Source organism: Henckelia pumila, chromosome 1 (genome assembly GCF_033568475.1).
Source record: "Henckelia pumila isolate YLH828 chromosome 1, ASM3356847v2, whole genome shotgun sequence".
Classification (NCBI taxonomy): Eukaryota; Viridiplantae; Streptophyta; class Magnoliopsida; order Lamiales; family Gesneriaceae; genus Henckelia; species Henckelia pumila.
Genome location: NC_133120.1, coordinates 124093957 through 124116005, shown reverse-complemented (window position 1 = coordinate 124116005; position 22049 = coordinate 124093957). Strand labels below are relative to the sequence as shown.

Here is a 22049-nt window from a genome sequence, read left to right as displayed (position 1 = left end):
ATACTAAATAAAAAAGATTTTTGGCAAATTTTATGCATTCGTCAAATCTTCATGTCCCTTGACGTATTATTTGTACTAGCCTAGAAATTCATGTCACACGATGAACACATAGATTGACTTTTAATATAAAATATAATTTTCATAATAATAATGTTTGTGAAGTAAATAAAGCTAGAACAAAATTTTTTGTTCAAACTTCATGTTTGGATAACAATATCAAATACACATATTTCTGATCATAAAGTTTGTGAATTGATGACAAGTTCTGGGATATGGAATTGGGACTGGACTTGTCAAAATGGGCTGAACCCGCCGGGCCAGCCCGCCCTGCCATAGAAATGGGTTGGGTTGGGTTGGGCAAATCTTAGCCCGTTTGGAGGCGGGCCAAATGGGCTGAGCCCGCATGGGCCGCGGGTCCAGCCCGCCAAATTTTTTTATGATGTTTTTTTTTTTGCAAAATTGTATTTTTTAGTGTTTTTATACATATTTTTTAGTTTTATTGAACTTATTTTAAATGAATTTTGATGATAATTAAATATTTAGTATTTTTTTTTAATTTTTTCATATTTTATTTTACTAATTAATTTTATATATTATTAATTTCATAGTAATACTTTCTAATATTGATTAAACTATTTGATTAAATTTTATTTTTCATTTTCTTAGAATTTCAAGTGTTTTTATAATTTTTTTAATTAAAAAAATAACATTTATTTTTAAAAAAATTAATAAAAAAATTAGGCGGGCCGGCCAGCCCAACCCGCGGCCCAAGGCGGGTTGGGTTGGATTGAGCATTTGGAGGCCCGCCCAAATGGCGGGCCGACCCATTTTGACATGTATAATTGGGACAAGATCCGAGATATTTTATGGAGGCCGACTAAATAGAAGTTCAAAGAATCGTGACAGGTACATGGGTAAGCTTGATAAAATGGTGTGGCACTTCGAAAATCATGGTGAAATATACCGTTAAATCTGGATAGTAGGCAGCTATGTTTAGTTTTTTATGATGCATCAAGTTCTGGTTTAACTAGTGATATTAAAGAGGGGCTATGGCAGATACGGAAGTTGCGGGTACCAAGTAAAGTTAAGATAAACTTTTGACGCGTGCTTTATAATGCTTTACCAATGAAACAAAACTTGTATTTTTGAGGTATATGTGCTGGTAAGAGGTGTCCGGGGTGTAAGTTTTGTGAAGATTGTTCACATGCTATGTGGTACTATTCGAAGGTCCGTGCATATTGAAAATTAACATCATTGTGGCCGCTTTTGAAAGGTTTTACCCAAAGCTCTTTCATGGATTTATTTTGTCGGGTGGTGGATTTTGGAAATGATGATGATCTAGGAACTTTTGTTATGATGTGTTGGATCATATGAATGAAAAAAAATAGAGTAGTTTTTTAGGGTTCCATATCATCAAGTTAGGAGTAGTTGAGTGATACAACTAAAAACCTTCCAAGCAAGAGGAGTACAAGGCCAACGAGAGTTCCAGGAAAGCTAGCAGATTATGTACTTGAACACAATTGATAAAAATAAATCATAAAGTAGATATGCACATAAATACGTGTAAGCAATAGAGTCATTAGTAGTACATAAGAGTTGACTATGAGGTGAGAAGTATAAATAGGGGTTGAAACCCATAAACGTGTATGGATGTATTTTGAAAAATATAATAGAAACTAACTCTCCTCTTCTGGAATCTTCGTTCTCTTCTTGGGACGTTGGCTACCTCGAATTAGCTCAATTGCATCAAGGTGCTCTCAAATTACCTCGAATACCCCAACTACTGTGAAATCTCTTTGTGGGTTTTTGGGTTTAACAGGATTCTATAGGAGGTTTATCAAGGGTTACTCTCATAGGGCTTCTTCTCTCACTGATCTTCTTAAAAAGGATCAATTCTCATGGTCTTCTACAACTCAAACTTCTTTTGATACCCTAAAATTAGCTTTAACCCAACTCCAATTCTTGACTTGCCAGATTTTTCAGCACCTTTCAAGCTTCAAACTGATGCTTCAGGAAGCGGAATTGGGGATGTTATCCTTCAACATGACCATCCTATTGCTTAATTTAGTAAAAAGATTTCTCCTTGAATGGCCCGAGCCTCTACTTATGTTCGGGAGTTGTTTGCGGTCGCACAAGCCATTTCCAAGTGGCGGCATGTGACATTATTCACCAAGTTGTCCACACACTTGAGCAGCAAAAATATCTTATCAAACTTTTGGGTTTTGACTTTGATATTCAATACACACCGGGTAAAACTAACATTGTTACGGATGCCTTATCTCGTGAGTTTGATGACACTCAACCATAAATTATTCTTTACTAGCAATCACTACCCCTATCTTCAATCTCATCTCTGAAATTCGTTCCGAAGTTTTAACAAATCCTTCTTATACATCCGTGCTCCAGAAAACTTCTCGTTCTGACCCACCTTCTACTCTTTATCACAGTAGTGATGGGCTAGTATATAGACACCATCGTATTTGCCTCAACCCCACCTCACCCCTTAAACCAAAAGTGATTTTCGAATTCCATAATACTCCTTTGGCAGGTCATGCAGGTGTTAAAAATACTATTTCCAGATTAGGGAGTGCTTTTTGCTGGGAGAATATGGATAAAGATGTCCGAGATTATGTTGTCAAATGCCACATTTGTCAACAGGTTAAGTATAATCCTTCTAAACCACAGGGCTTATTGCAACCATTACCGATTCCTTGTAATACCTGGGAGGATGTCTCAATGGATTTCATTATTGGACTGCCTTGTTCTAATGGGTTTTCAGTAATTTTTGTGGTTGTGGACCGCTTGTCTAAATATACTCACTTGGTGCTTTTCGTGAGGGCTTTACAGCTTTACAGGTGGCCTCGCTTTTCCTGGACATTGTTGTTAAACATCACTCTTTTCCTAAGACCATTGTGTCGGATCGAGATCCGGTGTTTTTAAGTCATTTCTGGCAGAAGTTGTTTCGGCGTAGTGGAACTTTTTTACAAATGTCCAGTTCCTATCATCCACAATCCGATGGTCAGACGGAAGTTTTAAATCGATGCCTGGAACAATATTTGCGTAGTTTTGTATCGGAGCAGCCTCATAAGTGGGTAAAGTATTTGGTTTGGGCTGAGCTTTGCTATAATACGGGTTATCATTCGGCACTTCGTATGTCTCCTTTTGAAGTTGTTTTTGGCAGGCCCCTACCTTCAATTCCTTCTTATGTTGAGGGGTTTTCGGGAATTGAGGCTATGGACCAATGGTTGGTGGATCGTGATGCTGAGTTGTGCTCTGTTAGTGCCAAATTACAAAAGGAGCAAGCCCGGATGAAGGCGACTGCCGACAGCCATCGCAAAGAAATTTGCTTTGAGGTTAGTCAATGGTGTTATATTCATTTACAGCCTTATCGGCAGATTTCGGTATCGGGGAACAAGTTTACTAAGCTTAGTAAACGCTTCTATGGCCCATTTCAAATCTTGAAGATGATTGGTTCGGTTTCTTACAAGCTTGCTCTTCCGGAGCAATGTAAAATTCATGATGTTTTTCATATCTCTGTTCTTAAGCTCTGCCCAAAACCAGAGCAAGGTCCTATGCTGTCTCTTCCACCTGTGGTTGAGAACAATCAACTAATGGTGACACCTTTGGCTGTGGTGGGCTCGCGTCTAATCAAGCGGGGTTCTGTTGATGTGACGCAGCTGTGGTCCAATGGGAGGGTTTACCTTTGGAAGAAACCTCATGGGAGGATATGGGGAGTTTTGTCAAACTCTACCCGAATTTTCACCTTGAGGACAAGTTGTTTTTTTCAACAGAAGGGTAATGATACAACTAAATACCTTCCAAGCAAGAGGAGTACAAGGCCAACGAGAGTTCCAGCAAAGCTAGCAGATTATGTACTTGAACACAATTGATAAAAATAAATCATAAAGTAGATATGCACATAAATACGTGTAAGCAATAGAGTCATTAGTATTACATGAGAGTTGACTAGGAGGTGGGAAGTATAAATAGGGGTTGAAACCCATAAACGTGTATGGATGTATTTTGAAAAATATAATAAAAACTAAACATTCTATTCTCTCTAACTCTTCTCTTTTGGAATCTTCATTCTCTTCTTGAGAGGTTGGCTACCTCGAATTAGCTCAATTGCATCATTAAGATAGACGATGGATTTGGGTCGAATTTTCTTTTTGTTTTCTTTCTAATTGGAGACCTTATGCTGCCAAAGAAGCCATGAGTCATGGCAGCCTACATTTTCTAATTCAATTAAAACTAATGTTGATGTCGTTCTTCTTCTAATTGAAAATTGCTTTGGTGTTGGAGTGGTGGGGAGATATGATGTTGGTCGTGTTCTGTTTGATCGCACTCGATGACTCCCCGGTAGGTCGTCAGCACATATTGTAGAGTTGTATGATAAAGGAAGGAATCATTGATGCTAATATGCACAATCTCATTTCTTGTACACTCGAGAAGGATGCTCGTGCTGCTCTAAATTTGATCACATGCCCTTCTACTTTTGCAATAGATGATCAGATTGTTTCAGAAATTAGAACTGGATGCAACAACATACCTGAAGACTTCATTAAACATTTTCCACGATCGGCAATTGACATTGCACATTTTTTTGCCATAAAATCTATATGATTGACATGAGTTAGACTTCACATGTATTCTATTATTTTTTTTAAAAAAGCTGTACATATGGATATGGTTAATTAATAGTGGAATATTTCTTTTTTTTAAAAATGATAATGGTATTATGGGAAAATTATAGTAACTCGACTTTTAATTAAGTTAATCAACTGTCTAAACATGTTTAATTAGTCAAAAACATGATGAATAAATCCTCATTTGAGTTTAAAGAGTTGAAAATCAGATTCAGAATGCCCAAAAATGGTCAGGAAGAACCCAGGGTCCCTAGTAGTTTGGAAGATCCGAACTAAGACCAAGACTAGATCAGTGGTTCCGAACCCTTCGGAAGCAAGATTGTAGTTCGGATGCAGAGGGTAAGTTCGGAAGTTCTGAACTCAAAATCGGAAGCTCCGAACTGGTTTGGATGACAATGTTGTGGTTCGGATGCACCGAGCAGAACGGAAGATTCGATCGCCGTTGGATAAGAAAATATAGGATTTCTGATTGGTGATTTGACTCGAGAAAAACCGAAAGCTCCGAACCCAAGTTTGGAAGGTCCAAACTTTGCAAGAACAGTGAGTTGTCCAATCACATGACGCGCGTTCGATGGAGAGAGTTCAGAAGCACCAAAGGCACGAAAGCTCCGATCGCAGATCAGAAGCTCCGAACCAGAAGTCGGAAGTTCCGAACTTCGCCTATAAATAGAAGGTTCGAGAAAACCATTTCTTTGCCAATTCCCAAAGTACTCTCGTGTTTGGTTGGTTTTTGAGAATTTCTAGGCGTCGGTTCGAAGGTCTGGCGATAGCGAACCGCTACCGGGATCGTAGCAGAGATGTTCCTAGAGTTTGGGGTCATCTCCATCAAAGGGCTGATGACGGACACAAGTATAATTCTAAACTCTTATTAGTTTTTGGGAGTAGCTATTAGTCTAATTAAGGCTTTTAATACACATATAGTGATATGGTGATTACCTGTTTATAGGTTTGGACTTGAGAACCCGGGTTGCTAGGTTGAGGTACAAACGTATTATCCGAGATATTCTGGTTGAGTATTCTTCTCTATATTTGCATGTTTACATGATATGTTTTATTTGCATATATTATATCATGATTATTATGGTGCATACATTATCATGTTGAGCCTGTACCTTGATATAACTCGTAGTGGAGTCGCTCAACCCCAAGTTTTTGAGTGGATGGTTGGACTCATTGGTGCGTGATCAGGTCACCGATATCCATAATTTTATTCTGGTGTGTGAGCCACCCCCTGGTGCGATGACTCAATGTGCTACATACCATGACGCCACTTGACTGAGCAAGAGCTTTACCGTGATAGGTTTTTGGTACCCGTTCATTTGCATTAACATTCACAGTATGTGTATACTCATACTTTTGTACTAAGCGTTGTTATCGTTCGAGTCCTCGATTTTGTATTGAACACCTCATTTCACGGGACAGGACTTAGGTTGGACGGACCCAAAGGTAGCGGTCGCTGAGGTTGCAGCAGTTCTGTGGGTTGTGTTCGTTCCAGTATCAGGTTTCTGTTGAGAGATAATTTCCAGTACTATTTCCGATGTGGTTGTATAAACTATATTTCAGCTTTGGTTTTAGGGCCGGTTGTATTTCGCCGGTTGGTTTGTTGTGAGACCTTATTTCCATTATTTTAATGGTTATGATGTTTTAAGATTTATTTGCATGCTTAAAAATATTTATTAGGAGATCCCAGGACGGATCACTACAAAAATGATGCTTTAGAAATTTTTCTTTTTCTTTTTATACAATAAGGTAAAAGAATTTCCTATCTAAGCTAACTACTTTCTATACACATGGCATTTGAACCCAAGACCATGTTCTTAGACCTCACTAAATCCTTGGTTTTCGAAAGAAAAAAATGGTATGCAAATTTAGTTTAATATACAACTACAAGCTCAAATCTTTACATGGTTTAATATACAACTACAAGCTCAAATCTTTACATGGTTTATATATATATATATATATATATATATATATATATATATATATATATATCCTCCAAAATGTAAGATTAAGTCTTTTTTTTTTTTTTTACATCAAACCCCTATTTGAAAATGTTGAAAATACACACTTTTCTTGTATGAAAATTTAATAGGATCCTAGCTCTTAAGCTTTTATAAAATTTGCACATTTTACCTTTTATCACAGCGAGTTGTTACATATATGTTATTTTTGCATCTAAGTGACCATTGTTTTTTGAAAATATTAGGTCGATAGTACAAAAATATCTTTATATTATTGTAATACTTTTTAGATCTACTAAAATACATTTCTCGCATCAGAATACACATTGTTTCTTAACAAACTATTGTGATGTGGATGATGGTCGATGTATTTGAATAGATTTGAAAACTATTATTATAATGTGAGAATTTTATTCCATAAACCTAATATAATCACACACAAAAATTTGTTACTTAGGCGCTAAACTCATCATAGTAAAGATAAAACTTACAAATTTATAAATGTTAAGGGTTGAGATGTTTGTTAAATTTTCACAACGATAAAATATGTATTTTCAATATTTTACATGCGAATTTGGTGAAAAAAAAAACTCTAATGAGATCACACTCTTTAGTAAAAAAAAACCCATAGAAATTCTTCGCCCTAGTTTTAAATTAGCTCAATTTAACTTGTCTTCACATTCTATTTTGGCTCGTGGGTAGGATGGTATATACACGCCTCTTCAGCTTCCGTTTGAAGTTCCCATGCACTTCTTTCGTTTGAAGCGCATGGATTTCCTCTTCTTTTATTATTGCTAGGATAAACGCACACGCAACGCGTGTGTATAAAATCATGCAATATATTTAATATTGTATGTTATATATAAATATTATTTTTTAAATAATATTTAAATTTATTTTTTAACATTTATAAAATAATATAAAAATAAATTTAATGTTTAGTTGAAAAAAATATGAAAATTTGAAATATAAAAAAAACAAATAAAAATAAAAATATAATATTTATATTACATAAGGACAATTTTGGCAATTTAAAAAATGGTGTCTAAGGAAAGATTTTTTATATATAGGGAGAGATTATTAGAGAAAATTGATTTTTTGATCATATATGTTTGTCAATTAGTGATTCAGTCCTTTGTATTTTCAGATTTAGTCCGCTATCTTTATTTTTTTTATTAGCAATTTTCGTCTTTTTTTTTTTCCAACGAAACGCTGATGTGGAGCTTACGTGTATAGTGCCACATAAGCATTTCGAAGAAAAATGACTAAAATTCTCAAAAATCGGAACATGCGGGACTAAAATTGAAATCTGAAAACATAGATGACCAAAATCACAAAGTGACAAAACTACCGAACCAAAATTGCTATTTTCCCTTATTATTATAACAACTTCAAAACGAAAATTGGAAGCAAAAAAAGTGAACTTTGGTGCTAATACAACGCTGGTGCATACAAAAATGCCGATTACATACAGCGAATGCATGATATATGAACAACCACCCAACAAAAAATTGTGTACCGCGTTTATCAGATACCGCGTTTATCAGATTCAGGATTCTTCCTTTACGAAATAACTTTGCGGCAAGCGGAAGTCTTCCTCCTGAGTCAGAAACTCGGTATCTTCATCGTCTGGTTTCTGAATGAGGCAATAAAGAAACCAGATGTAACGATATTACCAATTGTTGTCAAGTTTGAAGCCAATATAAATCATCCAAAGTGCTAAAGATAAAAGATTGGTGAATTGCGATAAATCAAAATGTTACCCTCCGTGTCACCAAGAAATATACAAAAATCATACATTTTGTGTCTACTGCCATGATTTCCTTTCTTGTTGCTGAACTTCTTTAAGGATCAACTCTAATGTTTAACATCATGTTGTGTACCAACCTGAAATCTATTGCCCACTCACAAATGCAATCGCTCAGTAGATATGACATTAGAGTAAAACAGCAACCTTGGAACTATAAGATCTACAAATTGTGTAATACAAAATAATGCTGTCAAGCTACAAGGATGCGGATATAATTCTCATATCCTATTTGGGCAAGGATAAATCAAATTCGTCAATCCCGACTTCTTGGACTCAAGACCAGTGTTCTAAATGGCGGTCAAGGCGGCCGCCTAGGCGGTAGGCGGCCCTCGACTGCCCCGCCTTAGACTAAGGCGGTCTTTATAGGCGGTCAGAGGCCATCCTGCGGTGGAGGCGGGCAAACAGGCGGTTGAGGCAGCCGAGGCGGTCAATGATTTTAAAATCTCAGTCAACTATCAAAATCAAATAATTTTAAAAACATGTCAAAGTCAATTAATTTTAAAAACCTTAGATATAATAAAAACACTTCTCACTCTCTTTTGTATTTACTTTTGGTTTCAAATGTCCTCCACCATCAATCACTACCTGCCTCAAACCGACTCCATCCGCCCTCCACTGCTGCCGCCATCAGCCATCAGCCATCATCTTAATTATCTTATTAGTTTGCATTTATGTATTTATTTGTATTTTGTCTAGATTGTATAATATTGAATGAAACTTCTTTATGCATAAACATTATTTAATTACATATATCACACAAAAAAGTAAAACTATTTGTAATTACATTGCAAGATTATATATAATTATAATTACCTATAAAAATTGTAAAAAAAAATTCAACAGCCTAGGCACTGCCTGGGCGGCCGAGGCGCCACCACCTCCCGCCATTTACAACATTGCTCAAGACTCGTTTCATGCTTGTATATCATCTACTTTATCATGTTTGGGTATCGAGTAGAAACACAGAAAAGTTTCATGCAAATAAATTTGAAAACAGCACTTCGTTAGACATTTTGTACAGCTTTCTTTGTGTGCATAATTGGTTGACTAGTGGAGGAGGAAGAAACATACCACCATTTCCAAGTTGTAAAAGCGGTCAAGCAACTTAAGTACATCTTCTGCAGTAAAGGGTCGATTGAAACTGCAAATTATAAGATTAAAGCTTCAACATGATGATCGAGGTAAGAGCAAACGGAAAGCCAAGATAGCATAACATAACCTTCTGCGCATGTATTCTGTCAGACCGTATAGTACGAAGTGCCTATGCACACCTGTTATACACAAGAAATATTGAATCACAAACTACTACTATTGAATAAAAGATCTCCTTCCAAACTCTACACAGTTTTTATGCTAAGCATTTTTTATTTTAAGAATTATTACCCAAAAGGTTATGCTCAAAACGAGGGAAGATTGGCCAAATTTGCTTCATATAAACTAATTCTCACTATCACTCCCTCAGTCCTATCATCTCCCTAATCCTAAATAAACAACAAATTTACAAAATGTATTTAATTTTGGAGGTTTAAACTATGGAGTATCTTTGGCAAACCAATTTCGCATACCACTAATGGTTAATTCCAGCTTGTAAGAGAAGAAAAAATAGGGTAAATTGCAAAAACAACCAATGTGCTTCTCTAAAACTTGATAAAGCTCCCCTTGAAAGAAAAAACAATATGCTAAAATTCCTTAAAATTTGCAATTTGAAACTGAAACCCCCTACGAAAACTAACGAGCTAAATACTCCAGTGCTGTTAAATTTGTGGCTAAAGCCTTCTTTAAAAAATTAATAAGCTTAAAAACCCTTCACGCTGACAATATTTTTGTGATGAATGTGTCTTTTACGCGTTTATGTATAAAAAAAACTTGAAAGTGCCCTATTCAAAATGCTGTTTTCAATAAAAAAGAAAATAAATGTTTTTTTGCCTTGTATTGTAGCATCTAAAAAAGTTCAAATTTTATACATCCCGATTTTGCTAAAACAGAGGAAAAAGGAAATATCTATTTATTCTATCACCTTCAAAGTATTATTTTCAACTTTGAACACTTAAGTTTTCAGTCTAATATCACCCATAGGTGCTTACAGTGGATAACAAAAGAATTGTCGTCTGGAGATTTTTAACCGTAAATTTGACAACACGTCCATTTTTAGCTCATTATATAATTTACACGGGTTGTAGCTACAGATTTTAGGGGCGACCTCTAAAAAACATGATTCTTCCTAACTCTACCTAAAATCACATGGGGTTTTAGCTCTTTCGGAAAATTATTTCACCCCAAATAGGAAAAATATTAACGAAAATAAATTTCAGCCATTTCATTTAGAAGTTTGAAATCACCCGAACAAATTAAAGAATAATCATTCGCGATCAAATTTACAGATAGATGACAAAATGCAAAATTTAAGCAACCAAAAAATATATATATAAAGAAGAAAATCAAAACACCTCGTAGTTTGGCGGGAGGATAGATTTCCAGAGCTTCCAATAATCTCAGCTCCAATTCCACCTCTGTATTCTCCTGAAAATCAATGAATCAAAACAATGAGCTGCAATTACTAGCTGTTACGCGCGGATAACGAAAATATCAGTCACCTTGCGAAGTGTAGAGCTAGGAATTTTGCAAGGAGAGTGAACGGAGAGCCCGTCTTGTTCTTCCTGTTCCTCGTCTTCCTCGTCTTCCTCTTCTTCTTCCTCTTCCTCTTCTTCTTTCTTTACTTCCTTCTTAGATTTACCATTAGCGATTTGCCCCATTTCCGCCCTACAGATCTCAACAACAAAATCAAAATTCAATCTCAGCTTGGATTTCGTTTATTTCCATCAGAGTGAGGTGGATTGGTTTATTTGAAGGTGTTTGATTTTTTATTTTTTTTTGAAGGTGTATGATTCCCATTTGGAGGTTTGAATTAGGGTTTTTATAGAGTGATCATAGAGGAGACTGGAAGATGAACCCATAATATGCATGGATATATGGGCCCAAATCTGAATCCTGAACTGGGCTCAAGTCCTTCGTTTTTTCTTGAGCGAAAAAACATTATTTTTTTATTTGAAAAATAATAATAATAACAATAGAAATTTTGAAACTTCAATTTCTGATTTAATCTTGTACGATTGAAAATATGCATATATATATATATATATAGAGTTCTTTTATGGTGCCCAACATTATATGCCCACTTCATGCCCACCATGTACAATAGATGAGTTGACTTGTACATGATAGGCATGAAGTGCGCATATAATGTTGAGCACCATAAAAAAACTATATATATATATATATATATATATATATATATATATATATATTGGTTTTCTTATCTTGGGCTGAGTTGTTCATGAGAACATAGATAATGATATAGACATGTCACCCATATATCTTGGGCTGAGTTGTTCATGAGAACATAGATGATGATATAGACATGTCACCGATGAATCTTTAATGAACTCTACCATTTTTTTTTTTATCACATTGAAAAAGGATTGTGATATAGTCATGGATGGTGGTGAATCTTTAACGAATCCTACCATATTTATATATTTTATCAAATTGGTATATTTAAAGTAACTAGGAGTTTCAACTTGTAGATTATACAGGAATAATTCTTTTATTGATATTCCAACCTCTTTATCAAGGAAAAGAAAATATACAGCTATACAATATTCTGTAATTACAAAATATACAATCAAATAAATATCCTAAAGATTCAGAATGTGATTTCCTTGACTTTGAACATGATTCTCAACACTCCCCCTCAAGTTAGAAGAAAGATATCGTTCATGGCCAGCTTGCTTACTAACTTGTCGAATTGCTTCTTTTGTAGGCCTTTTGTAAGAATATCCGCTACTTGTTCAGATGTAGGAATATATGGCATGATAATGAGTCCATTTTCTATCTTTTCCTTGATAAAATGTTTGTCAACTTCAACATGCTTGGTTCTATCATGGAGGATCGGGTTGTGTGCGATTGCTATCGCTGCTTTGTTGTCACAAAAAACCTTCATGGGCAGTAGAATAGGAATCTTAAGCTCTGCCAGCAACTGTTTGATCCATAAAACTTCACAAATACCATGAGCTACTGCTCTGAACTCAGCCTCAGCGCTACTTCTGGCCACCACATTCTGTTTTTTACTGCGCCAAGTCACAAGATTTCCTCCAACAAAGGTACAGTATCCCGAAGTTGATCTTCTATCGGTTACACTCCCTGCCCAATCTGCATCAGTGAATACTTCAACTTGGAGATGTCCTCTATCTTCGAACATAATTCCTTTTCCCGGTGTCCCCTTTAAGTATCTTAATATCCTGTATACAACATCAAAATGCTCTTGCTTAGGTGAGTGCATAAATTGACTCACCGTACTTACCGCAAACGCGATATCAGGACGTGTATGAGAGAGATAGATCAACCTCCCAACTAGGCATTGGTACCTTTCTTTATCAACCATTTCTTCAAGATTTGCAGGTTGGAACTTCACATTTGGTTCTATGGGAGTTTCTGCTGGTTTACAGCCAAGTAGGACAGTTTCTCCCAATAAATCAAGAACGTACTTTCTTTGAGAGACAAAAATACTCCTCTTGGATCTTGCAAATTCCATTCCAAGAAAGTATTTTAGAGGACCCAAGTCCTTGATTTCAAATTCGAGAGCTAAGGCCTTTTTTAACCTAGCAAGTTCTAGAACATCATCTCCTGTCAGGATGATATCATCTACGTAAACTATCAGCACTGCCACTTTCCCTTCTCTTGAGTGTTTGAAAAACATAGTATGATCAGCTAGACTTTGGACATATCCTTGAGACTTGACAGCTTTTCCAAACCTATCAAACTAGGCCCTAGGAGATTGCTTAAGGCCATACAGTGACTTTTTTAATCGACACACTTTCAGGTTTCCAAAATTTTCTTCAAATCCAGGTGGTATGTCCATAAAAACTTCTTCCTCTAAATCACCATTTAAAAATGTGTTTTTCACATCTGACTGTTGCAACGGCCAGTTAAGATGAACTGCAAGAGAAAGAAGTACTCGAATGGAATTGATCTTTGCAACAGGTGCGAAGGTTTCCTGGTAGTCAATTCCATGAGTTTGTGTGAAACCTTTAGCAACCAACCTCGCCTTGTATCTCTCAATACTTCCATCAGGTTTACATTTGATTGTGAAAACCCACTTACACCCTACTGTCTTCTTCTCCTTTGGTAGATCAACAATTTCCCATGTATTATTTCTTTTAAGGGCTTTCATTTCTTCATACACTGCTGATTTCCACTCCAAGTGTCCTAGTGCTTCCTGTATGGTCTTAGGTACAAACAGGTTAGAAACATTTGTTGTGAATCCTTTGTATTTTTCTGAAAGTATATGATAGGACAAATGCTTGGCGATAGGATATTTGGGACAGTTTCTAACTCCTTTACGTAAGGCAATTGGAACATCAAGATCACACAAAGGTGAAGGAGTTGAGTTTAGAAGGGGACTACCAGATACCGGAGAACTAGGTGATGATGATTGACCATGCTCAAAATTGACAGGAAGATTCTCAATGGTGGACTTCAACCTGCGTCTAGAGTAAACACGTAGCTCAGTGGACATAGGTGGTAATATTTCTCCCCCTGTGTTGGATCTAATATTATTTGGCATAGATAGATTAGACCTTTCTGAATTTTCACTATCCATAATATTCAGTTCTTGATTTATTTCAGGAACAAAAATCATTGGTTTTGGTTTTTCTTGTTGCCAAAAATGATCTTCACTCAAACTCTCTCTGAAGAGAGGTTTTGGTATAAAAAGGAGATTTTTCCAGAAACTGAATATCCATGCTAACAAAGAATTTTTTTTTGACTGGATTGAAACACTTATAACCTTTTTTATTAGGGGCATATCCAACAAAAATATATTTTTCAGCCCGTGGATCAAACTTTGAACGAAGATGGGACGGAATATGTACAAAAACTGTGCACCCAAAAAGTTTTAAAGGGAGATTATTGATGGGACTTGTGTTTGGAAATGATGTTTTAAGAATTTGCAACGGAGTGCCATAGTTCAAAATTCTACTGGGCATTCTATTAATCAAATAACAATTTGTCAAGATTGCATCCCCCCAAAGATAAGTAGGGACACTCGTATGAAACATGAGAGCCCTAGCTACTTCAAGTAAATGGTTATTTTTACGTTCAGAAATTCCATTTTGTTGAGGGGTATCCCTACAAGTTGATTGGTGTACAATTCCCTTTTGTTTAAAGAAATCTCCTAAACATTCATTAAAAAATTTTGTTCCATTGTCACTTCGAAAAATACTTATTTTAGTTTGAAATTGTGTTTCAATCAAAGAGTAAAAATCTTTAAAAAGTTTTGCAACCTCATTTTTCGATTTCATTAAATAGACCCAGCATAGGCGTGTATGATCATCAATGAATGTCACAAACCATTTTTTTCCCATTAAAGTGGTGATCTTAGAAGGGCCCCAAACATCACTGTGTATTAGGTGAAATGGCTTTGAAGCACAATATGGTTTGCTTTTGTAAAAATTACGATGACTCTTAGCCAATTAGCAAGTTTCACAGACCAATAAGTTACAATCTATTCTCTTAAATAAATCTGGAAATAAATATTTTAAATAGAAAAAACTAGGATGTCCTAGTCTATTATGCCAAAGCATTATTTGATCATGAACATGATTTGAATGGACACTACCAATGAAACCCTGAGCTTGTTTATTCCTAGCGCAGTTGTCGTCGAAATAGTAGAGATCTTCCATCATCTTAGCACTGCCAATCATCATCCCCGTGTTCAAATCCTGAAATTCACAATGAGAGACACCAAAAATAACCCGACAATTAGAATCTTGAGATAGACGACTAACTGATAAAAGATTGCAAGAGAGTCTTGGAACGTGCAAAACAGATTTCAAGATTATTTTGTCGGACAAACGAATTGAACCTTGGCCAGCAATGGAAGATAAGCTTCCATCTGCAATTCAGACTTTCTTATTTCCAGAAAAAGGTTCATAAGACATAAATAAATGTGACAAATTAGTCATATGATGAAAGGCACCCGAATCTATGATCCAAGATGCACGTAAAGAAGAAGAGTATGCACACAAAGTTCGACCTGTTTGGGCCACGGATGCTACAGAGATACCAGGGGTAGATGACGTAGATTTCAGCAGCTTTAGTAATTGCTCAATCTGCTCTTCACTCAAATTTGGATTCCCTGCAGAATGTGCTCTGGCTGGGACATTATTCAAATCATTTGTTTATGATTTCTCCACTCCTTAGGTTTCCAATCAGCTGGTTTTCCATGCAATTTCCAGCAAGTTTCACGAGTATGTCGCGGTTTGTCACAAACATCGCACCAAATATTTGGTTTGTCGTTTTGACGACGCTGATTATGAGGTGTACGATAGGCAGCGGCAGCAGTCCCCAATAAGGCTGAATTTTCAACTGGTTCAGCGGGTATTTTCTTGCCAAGCATGACGATTCTTCTGCTTTCTTCCCGTCGAACTTCAGAAAAAACTTCGCTAAGTGAGGGAAGAGGATGACGTCCTAAGATCCGGCCCCGAACTTCATCAAATTCGATGTTGAGGCCAGCCAAAAATCGGAAAATTCTCGAATTCTCCTCCTTCGTCTTAAAGTGTTTACAATCATCCGCGTTTTTCCACTCATAGTCATCATTTAATAAGTCAAGATCCTACCATAAACCTTTGAGAATATTGAAATATTTAGTGATAGAATTCTCACCTTGACACACTTCCATCAGTTTGAGTTGTATTTCGTATGTTTGGGACTGATTTCCAAGATCTGAATACATCAAAGTGACATTATCCCAAAGATCTTTGACAGTAGGATAACACATGTAATTTGCGCTAATTTCCTCCTCCATGGAATTCACCAACCAAGCCATTATCATGGAGTTTTCAGCATCCCAAACTGCGTGACCAGCATCAGTCTTTTTGGGCTCTGAAATGTCACCGGTTAAATACCCGATCTTTCCTCTCCCCCTAATGTACATTCTAACTGACTGAGACCATCTGAGAAAATTGTTCCCATTGAGTCGAATTGTAGTTATTTGGACAGAGTGAGAGAGTGATTCAGTTGGAGGTTTGGATATATTAGGTTTGGTATTGACAGTAGCTTCTTCAGACATGGCTAGGCGGAAAAAAAACAAGTGAATTTGTGAAGAACAGAGACCAATTACGTTGGCTTTGATACCATGTAGATTATGCAGGAATAATTCTTTTATTGATATTCCAACCTCTTTATAGAGATTCAGTACAACCTATAACTAAGGAAAAAACATAAATAAGGAAAAGAAAATATACAGCTATATAATATTCTGTAATTACAAAATATACAATCAAATAAATATACTAAAGATTCAGAATGTGATTTCCTTGACTTTGAACGTGATTCTCAACACAACTTAAGCATTGGATAAATCATAAAATTGAAACGGAATATTTTATAAGGTTGTAAAACCGAAGTCTTCTCGTTAATACTTTTTTAGAAAGAAGAAGGAGAGACGTATAATGATTTTTGCCTTCGAACTTCCATAATTTCTTGCATCATCTTGTGTATTTGCTTTACTTGATTTGTCTAGTTTGAGTATTTACCATCACAAAAACCACTGGCGTGTTTTCCGCGATATATTTGTTGTCCAACCGTTTTTGAATGTTGATAAAAATTTAGTCTTGCGTAGCTAACTCTATCAAGACCAGCCACAAGGATTTTCAGTGTTTTAGAGAAAAATTTAGGGAAAATAAGTCTTTTAGTTCAGTAACTTTCCTCCTTTGGGTTTTGGTCCATTAACTTTTTCGATGTGGGTTTTGGTACACTAACTTTGCATTTTTAGTGTTTTTTTTGTCCAACTGAATACATGTCAGCTTTTGATTGGCCCAAGTCATCATTTTGGACAAATCAGAAGTTTACACATATGCAGTTGGACTAAAAAAAACTAAAAATGCAAAGTTAGTGTACCAAAACCCACATCGAAAAAGTTAATGGACCAAAACCAAAACATTGACAAGTTAATGAACCAAAAAAACTTATTTTCCCAAACATTTATAGTGTTTATTCACTCCTAAACATATCATCGATCTTAACATCAAAGATATTTAACATGAGATACTTACATAAATTAAGTTTTTTTTGTGTAAAGTCTTTTCACTCCATCTATAAGCAAATAAAACAAAAGAATTCTGGTATTTCAATTAGAGGTGTCAAAATGAGCTAGGCCCATCGGGTTGGCCCGCCCCGCCATACAAAGTTGGTGGGTTGGGTTGGCAATTTCCCAACCCGCCTAAAAGGTGGGCCGGCCCGCCCTGCACCGCCTAATGGTGAGTTGTGGTGGGTTGCGGGTTGGCCCATAAAAACCCGTCAATTTACACGTGAGCACGGGGTTGGCCCGCCCCACCATCTAAAGTAGGTGAGTTGGGTTGGTGGTTTCTCAATCCTCCTAAAAGTTGGGCCGCCCCGCCCCGCCTAATGGTGGGTTACGACGGGTTGTGGGCCGCCCCGCGCCCGCTGGCCCATTTTGACACCTCTAATTTCAATCTTTTAGACAATTGAAAATATGATTTATATTATATTTATTAAAAAAGAATTCAAATCTTATTGATATTATAGATTTATGCAATGATTAATTTAAAAACTATATTATATACACACCAAAATTCAGAGTCACGATTAACATAAATTTTTTATAGTTCATACTATATTATTGATGACATTAAATTTCTATATATTTTCCATGATAAAATTTTTGTATTATAACTCATTCAAAAGTGTTAGGATCGAAAACGTGTGTAAAAAGGGGTGAATACACACTTTTAAAATATTTTGAGTTACAATAGCTCATTTTTGAAATGTTCAAAAATGAACCGAGCACCGAGAGATTATATTGAGTTTGGTTATTGTTGGTGGGATATGGTTTCTTCGATTCAGCTTTTGCCCAAGTACCTTCTTTGTATTCTACTGCTGTCAAGGAACCTTCTTTGTACAGTGGTGCTACAAAAGAACTGCACGAATCTCCTGCTACAAAATCAGATGTGTGAATCAAAGGCGCGTACACTCGCTTTTCTTAAAAAATTATTTTCTCCCACCACAATGATGCACTCGGACTAAGTAAATATTTCTACAAGATACAATGGATTCCTAAGAATTTTTTTTCTTAAAGTACACGCTTGAAAACAACCACGAATACCTTGGATGTCTTTTAACTTGATAATCGAACATTTGTATATTGTATCTGCAATATAACAATATCCAAACCACAAGTATTTTGATGAAAAATATTTTATATTGAAAAGGTCGAGGAACTAGTGTGCAGAATTTTCTCACTCTCAGATTTTCAGAACGATTGTGTTCGGATGTCTTGGAATGATGATTGATCTAGTATTTATAATGATCCAATTATTTCCTATGATAGGACACATCTTTCTGATTGTTAACCATTCGTTTGAATCATCAGAAACCGCCAAAACCACGAAGGGATTCCATGAACAGACGTCTTTGTTCGTTACAGACCTGAAGGAACTTCACATCATGGTGCACTTAGTTTCTGGTTCCTTCAATCTGGTTCTCCTATCACTTTGGTTCCTTGGTTCCTTTAGGTTTCTTTTGGTTCCTTCAGATACATCTATCATTTTCAACATGAGATCTTTCATTTAATGGAAATCACCAACAATCCTCCACTATTTTCATAAAAATGAATTTTAAAGAATTCTTCGGTTATCAAGATATAAGTCTTATGCATAAATAAATATGTAAGACCCGAAAATATTAAGTTCTTAAAGACGGGATTTAAGAGTTAAATTCTGAATACGAGTGAAAAGATGAATTTAAGAATTTATGAAAATTAGAGATTTCAATTTCGGGTCAAAAATATTTAATTTTAGGATTTTCGGATTTTAATATTTTAATATCCGGAATTCTTAAATTAAAAGTTTAAAAATATTTGAATTGATATTTATGGAATTTAAGATGTAAATTCCAGGATTATAAAATCAAGGATTTAATTTGAGGATGAAATCCGAGCAAGGGCCAATTTGCAAATATTGAGAAATTCAAGGACTAAAATGCGATAAGGTCCGAAATGATTTAATTTTAATCCGAGAATATTTAATTTGAGAATATTTAGAGTTTAGAATTAAATTCTAATATTCTTAAATTATTTAGGATTGAAATTTAATTAAATCGCTTGTCCGAGGACTGAATTGCAATTAGGCCAAAGTTCAGGGACCAAAGTGCAATTTGCCTTGAAACTTGCCATTTAAACGTGAATAAGGATTAAAGTGGATCAGATTCTCAGCCAAGAAACCAAGAGAGAGGGAGAAAGGGGTTTCAAGCCATTTTCGATTCTTCAAACTCCGATAAAAATCGATCCGCCGGGTAGAATTTCCGATTGAGCATATATTTGCGATCACAGCTCCGAGTGCTACGTTTTGACGTAAGTTTTAAGAAGTTATACCATGTTTGAATTTTAATTTGTTGTTAGAATTAAGATTTGATTGTATAAACATGTTCTAGCATATACGACGATAGCATATCTAAGACGGATCGAGAAAAGATCATCGTTTGAACCTGTTTATGAATTTTTGAAGATGATTTGCAATTCTGAAATTTAGGGGCTGCATATTTCGAAATTCAGCTGAAGAATTGAAGATGATATCATGTTGAGATTATAGTATTGATGATATTCATGTGTTTAGAATTTCCGATTTTGATCCGTTACGCCGTCGGTTTGAATTCCGGTCACGTGATCAAGTTATTAGATTGTTTGATAAGAATGAAATGATATTAAAAGCTCATATTGAATTAGATATCAATGCATTTCAGATTTGAATTGCAACATATCGATTTCGAGTCGGCGAACTCGAGAAGTTAGCCTTTGAACCGAGAAAGACTGAAGAAGGTATGAAGCAAGTTTACCTTGAATGATTGTAATGATTTGAGCAGATTTGGATAGAAGTTCTTTGATGTCAGTTGTCCAGACTTAGAGCTTCTCAGATTCAGAAGGAAAGGTAAGAATAGACATTAATAAGATGGGAAGAATAACTCGAGATTGTTTCTGATTATCGAGTTTCCTAAAATCACATACATGCATGTTTAATATATGTTATTGTTTACGTTTACATAAATGGGATAGATTATTCAAGATAGCTATCTTTTTGAATTCCCAGAATATTTATGTAAATGTTTACTTGTCTTCTTTGATTTATATTATGTTCTGTATTGAACATGTTTTACGTATTCTATGTGATGCTTACAGATTTTTCGGTATCCTTGAGTGATTATATGATCATATGATTATATGATTAATGTGTTCAAGATGCTGTTTTAGCTTATGTATGATTTGATGCATCCATATTATGTTGCATTCATCTTGAACTCCAGCCTGAAATGCACAGAGGGTAGAAAGGCCTAGAGTGCAGATGACGTTTGGAGAACTGTAGTTGAGTGGCATGAAATGTAGATTTACTTCTAGAGTCAGATGACTCATGACACGGAATATAGATTTATTTCCAAATCTAGATGACTCACTATAGTTTCACCAAAGTCAGGGGAATTGAGATATTTAACACCACTTCGAGTGGGAGAGTCGGTGGCTGGTTAAAGATTTTATTTCTTCGGGATCCCAGAGCTACGATTTATTGATATCAGATTTGATAGCCTATTCCTTGGCACATGCATTGCATTTATGCATTAACATAAAGATTTCTATGGTTTAGAATATGCGGTTATAAATGCTAGCATGTTAGTATTTGACATTCAATATTTGAATGAGTTTATATGCTTGGTATTATTTTATTATAGATGAACGCATATACTATCATGTTTTGTCTATTATTACATGATTTGAGATTTAAGATTCATTTGGCATATAGATTTAATATGCTTAAATGATGTATATGCATGTCGTTCATACTGAGATTTATTCTCACCGGAGTTATCCGGTTGTTGCTTTGTTTGTATGTGTGCATTGCATCAGGTTGGGGCATAAGCAAGTCAGACTTGACTTGGATTGCACGAGATTGAAAGATTAGAAGTGGAGACTCGGGTTTTAAGCAGATGACATGTATTTTATAATTTGGTAATCATGTTAGAACAACAAGCACTTTTGTATATGTTGTTGTTGAGTATTGATTCATGTATTACAAATATGTAGATTGATGTTTAAATGCATGTCAAGTATGGAATCATGTTGAAAGCTTATATGATAGATTATATCATTTTTCAGACTTGATAGCATAAAAAAGACTGATTTTATGCACAGGGCACGGACCCCGTGCATGCCATGTGCATAGGTCGGGATGGACACTGTCCCAAAATGTTTTGAGAAAAGGAGGCACAGACCCCGTGCAAGCCTCCGTGTAAGGGTCCGTGTGTCCTTTGTTCCGCAACTCCTTTGAATATCAATTTCTGTATAGGCACGGACCCTTATCCAAAACAGGAACGGACCCCGTGCCCTGGTCCGTGCAAAGGTCCGGACCTTGGGTCCGTGCATGTTAAAAAAAAAAAAAATCAGTCTTTGATTTTTTTCGTTCAAGTGTGATTCTTTTATGATTAAATGTTAATTTTACCCTTAAGATGAGATTAGAACCCGAGGTCCCACAACAGGTGGTATCAGAGCATAAAGTCTTGGACTAA

The 22049-nt window shown here is 35.7% G+C and overlaps 1 protein-coding gene across 3 annotated transcripts; it reads right to left on the bottom strand.

Moving 5' to 3' along the window:
* Positions 1-8013: 8013 nt before the first annotated feature.
* Positions 8014-11345, bottom strand: LOC140875234 (uncharacterized). 3 transcript variants are annotated; one of them, XR_012148373.1, is made up of 6 exons: positions 11015-11345; positions 10868-10940; positions 9640-9691; positions 9492-9561; positions 8409-8504; positions 8143-8246 (listed from the first exon to the last, which is right to left on the bottom strand). XR_012148373.1 is itself a non-coding variant. In XM_073278868.1 (5 exons), the coding sequence occupies exons 1-5, from the start codon at positions 11171-11173 to the stop codon at positions 8160-8162; spliced, it is 441 nt and encodes a 146-aa protein (XP_073134969.1). In that variant the 5' UTR covers positions 11174-11345; the 3' UTR covers positions 8014-8159. The 3 variants fall into 3 exon arrangements, 2 of the variants coding, with proteins under 2 accessions (XP_073134969.1, XP_073134968.1); XM_073278868.1 differs by lacking the exon at positions 8409-8504 and having other exon boundaries at positions 8014-8246; XM_073278867.1 differs by lacking the exons at positions 8143-8246; positions 8409-8504 and adding an exon at positions 8511-9349.
* Positions 11346-22049: the final 10704 nt, after the last annotated feature.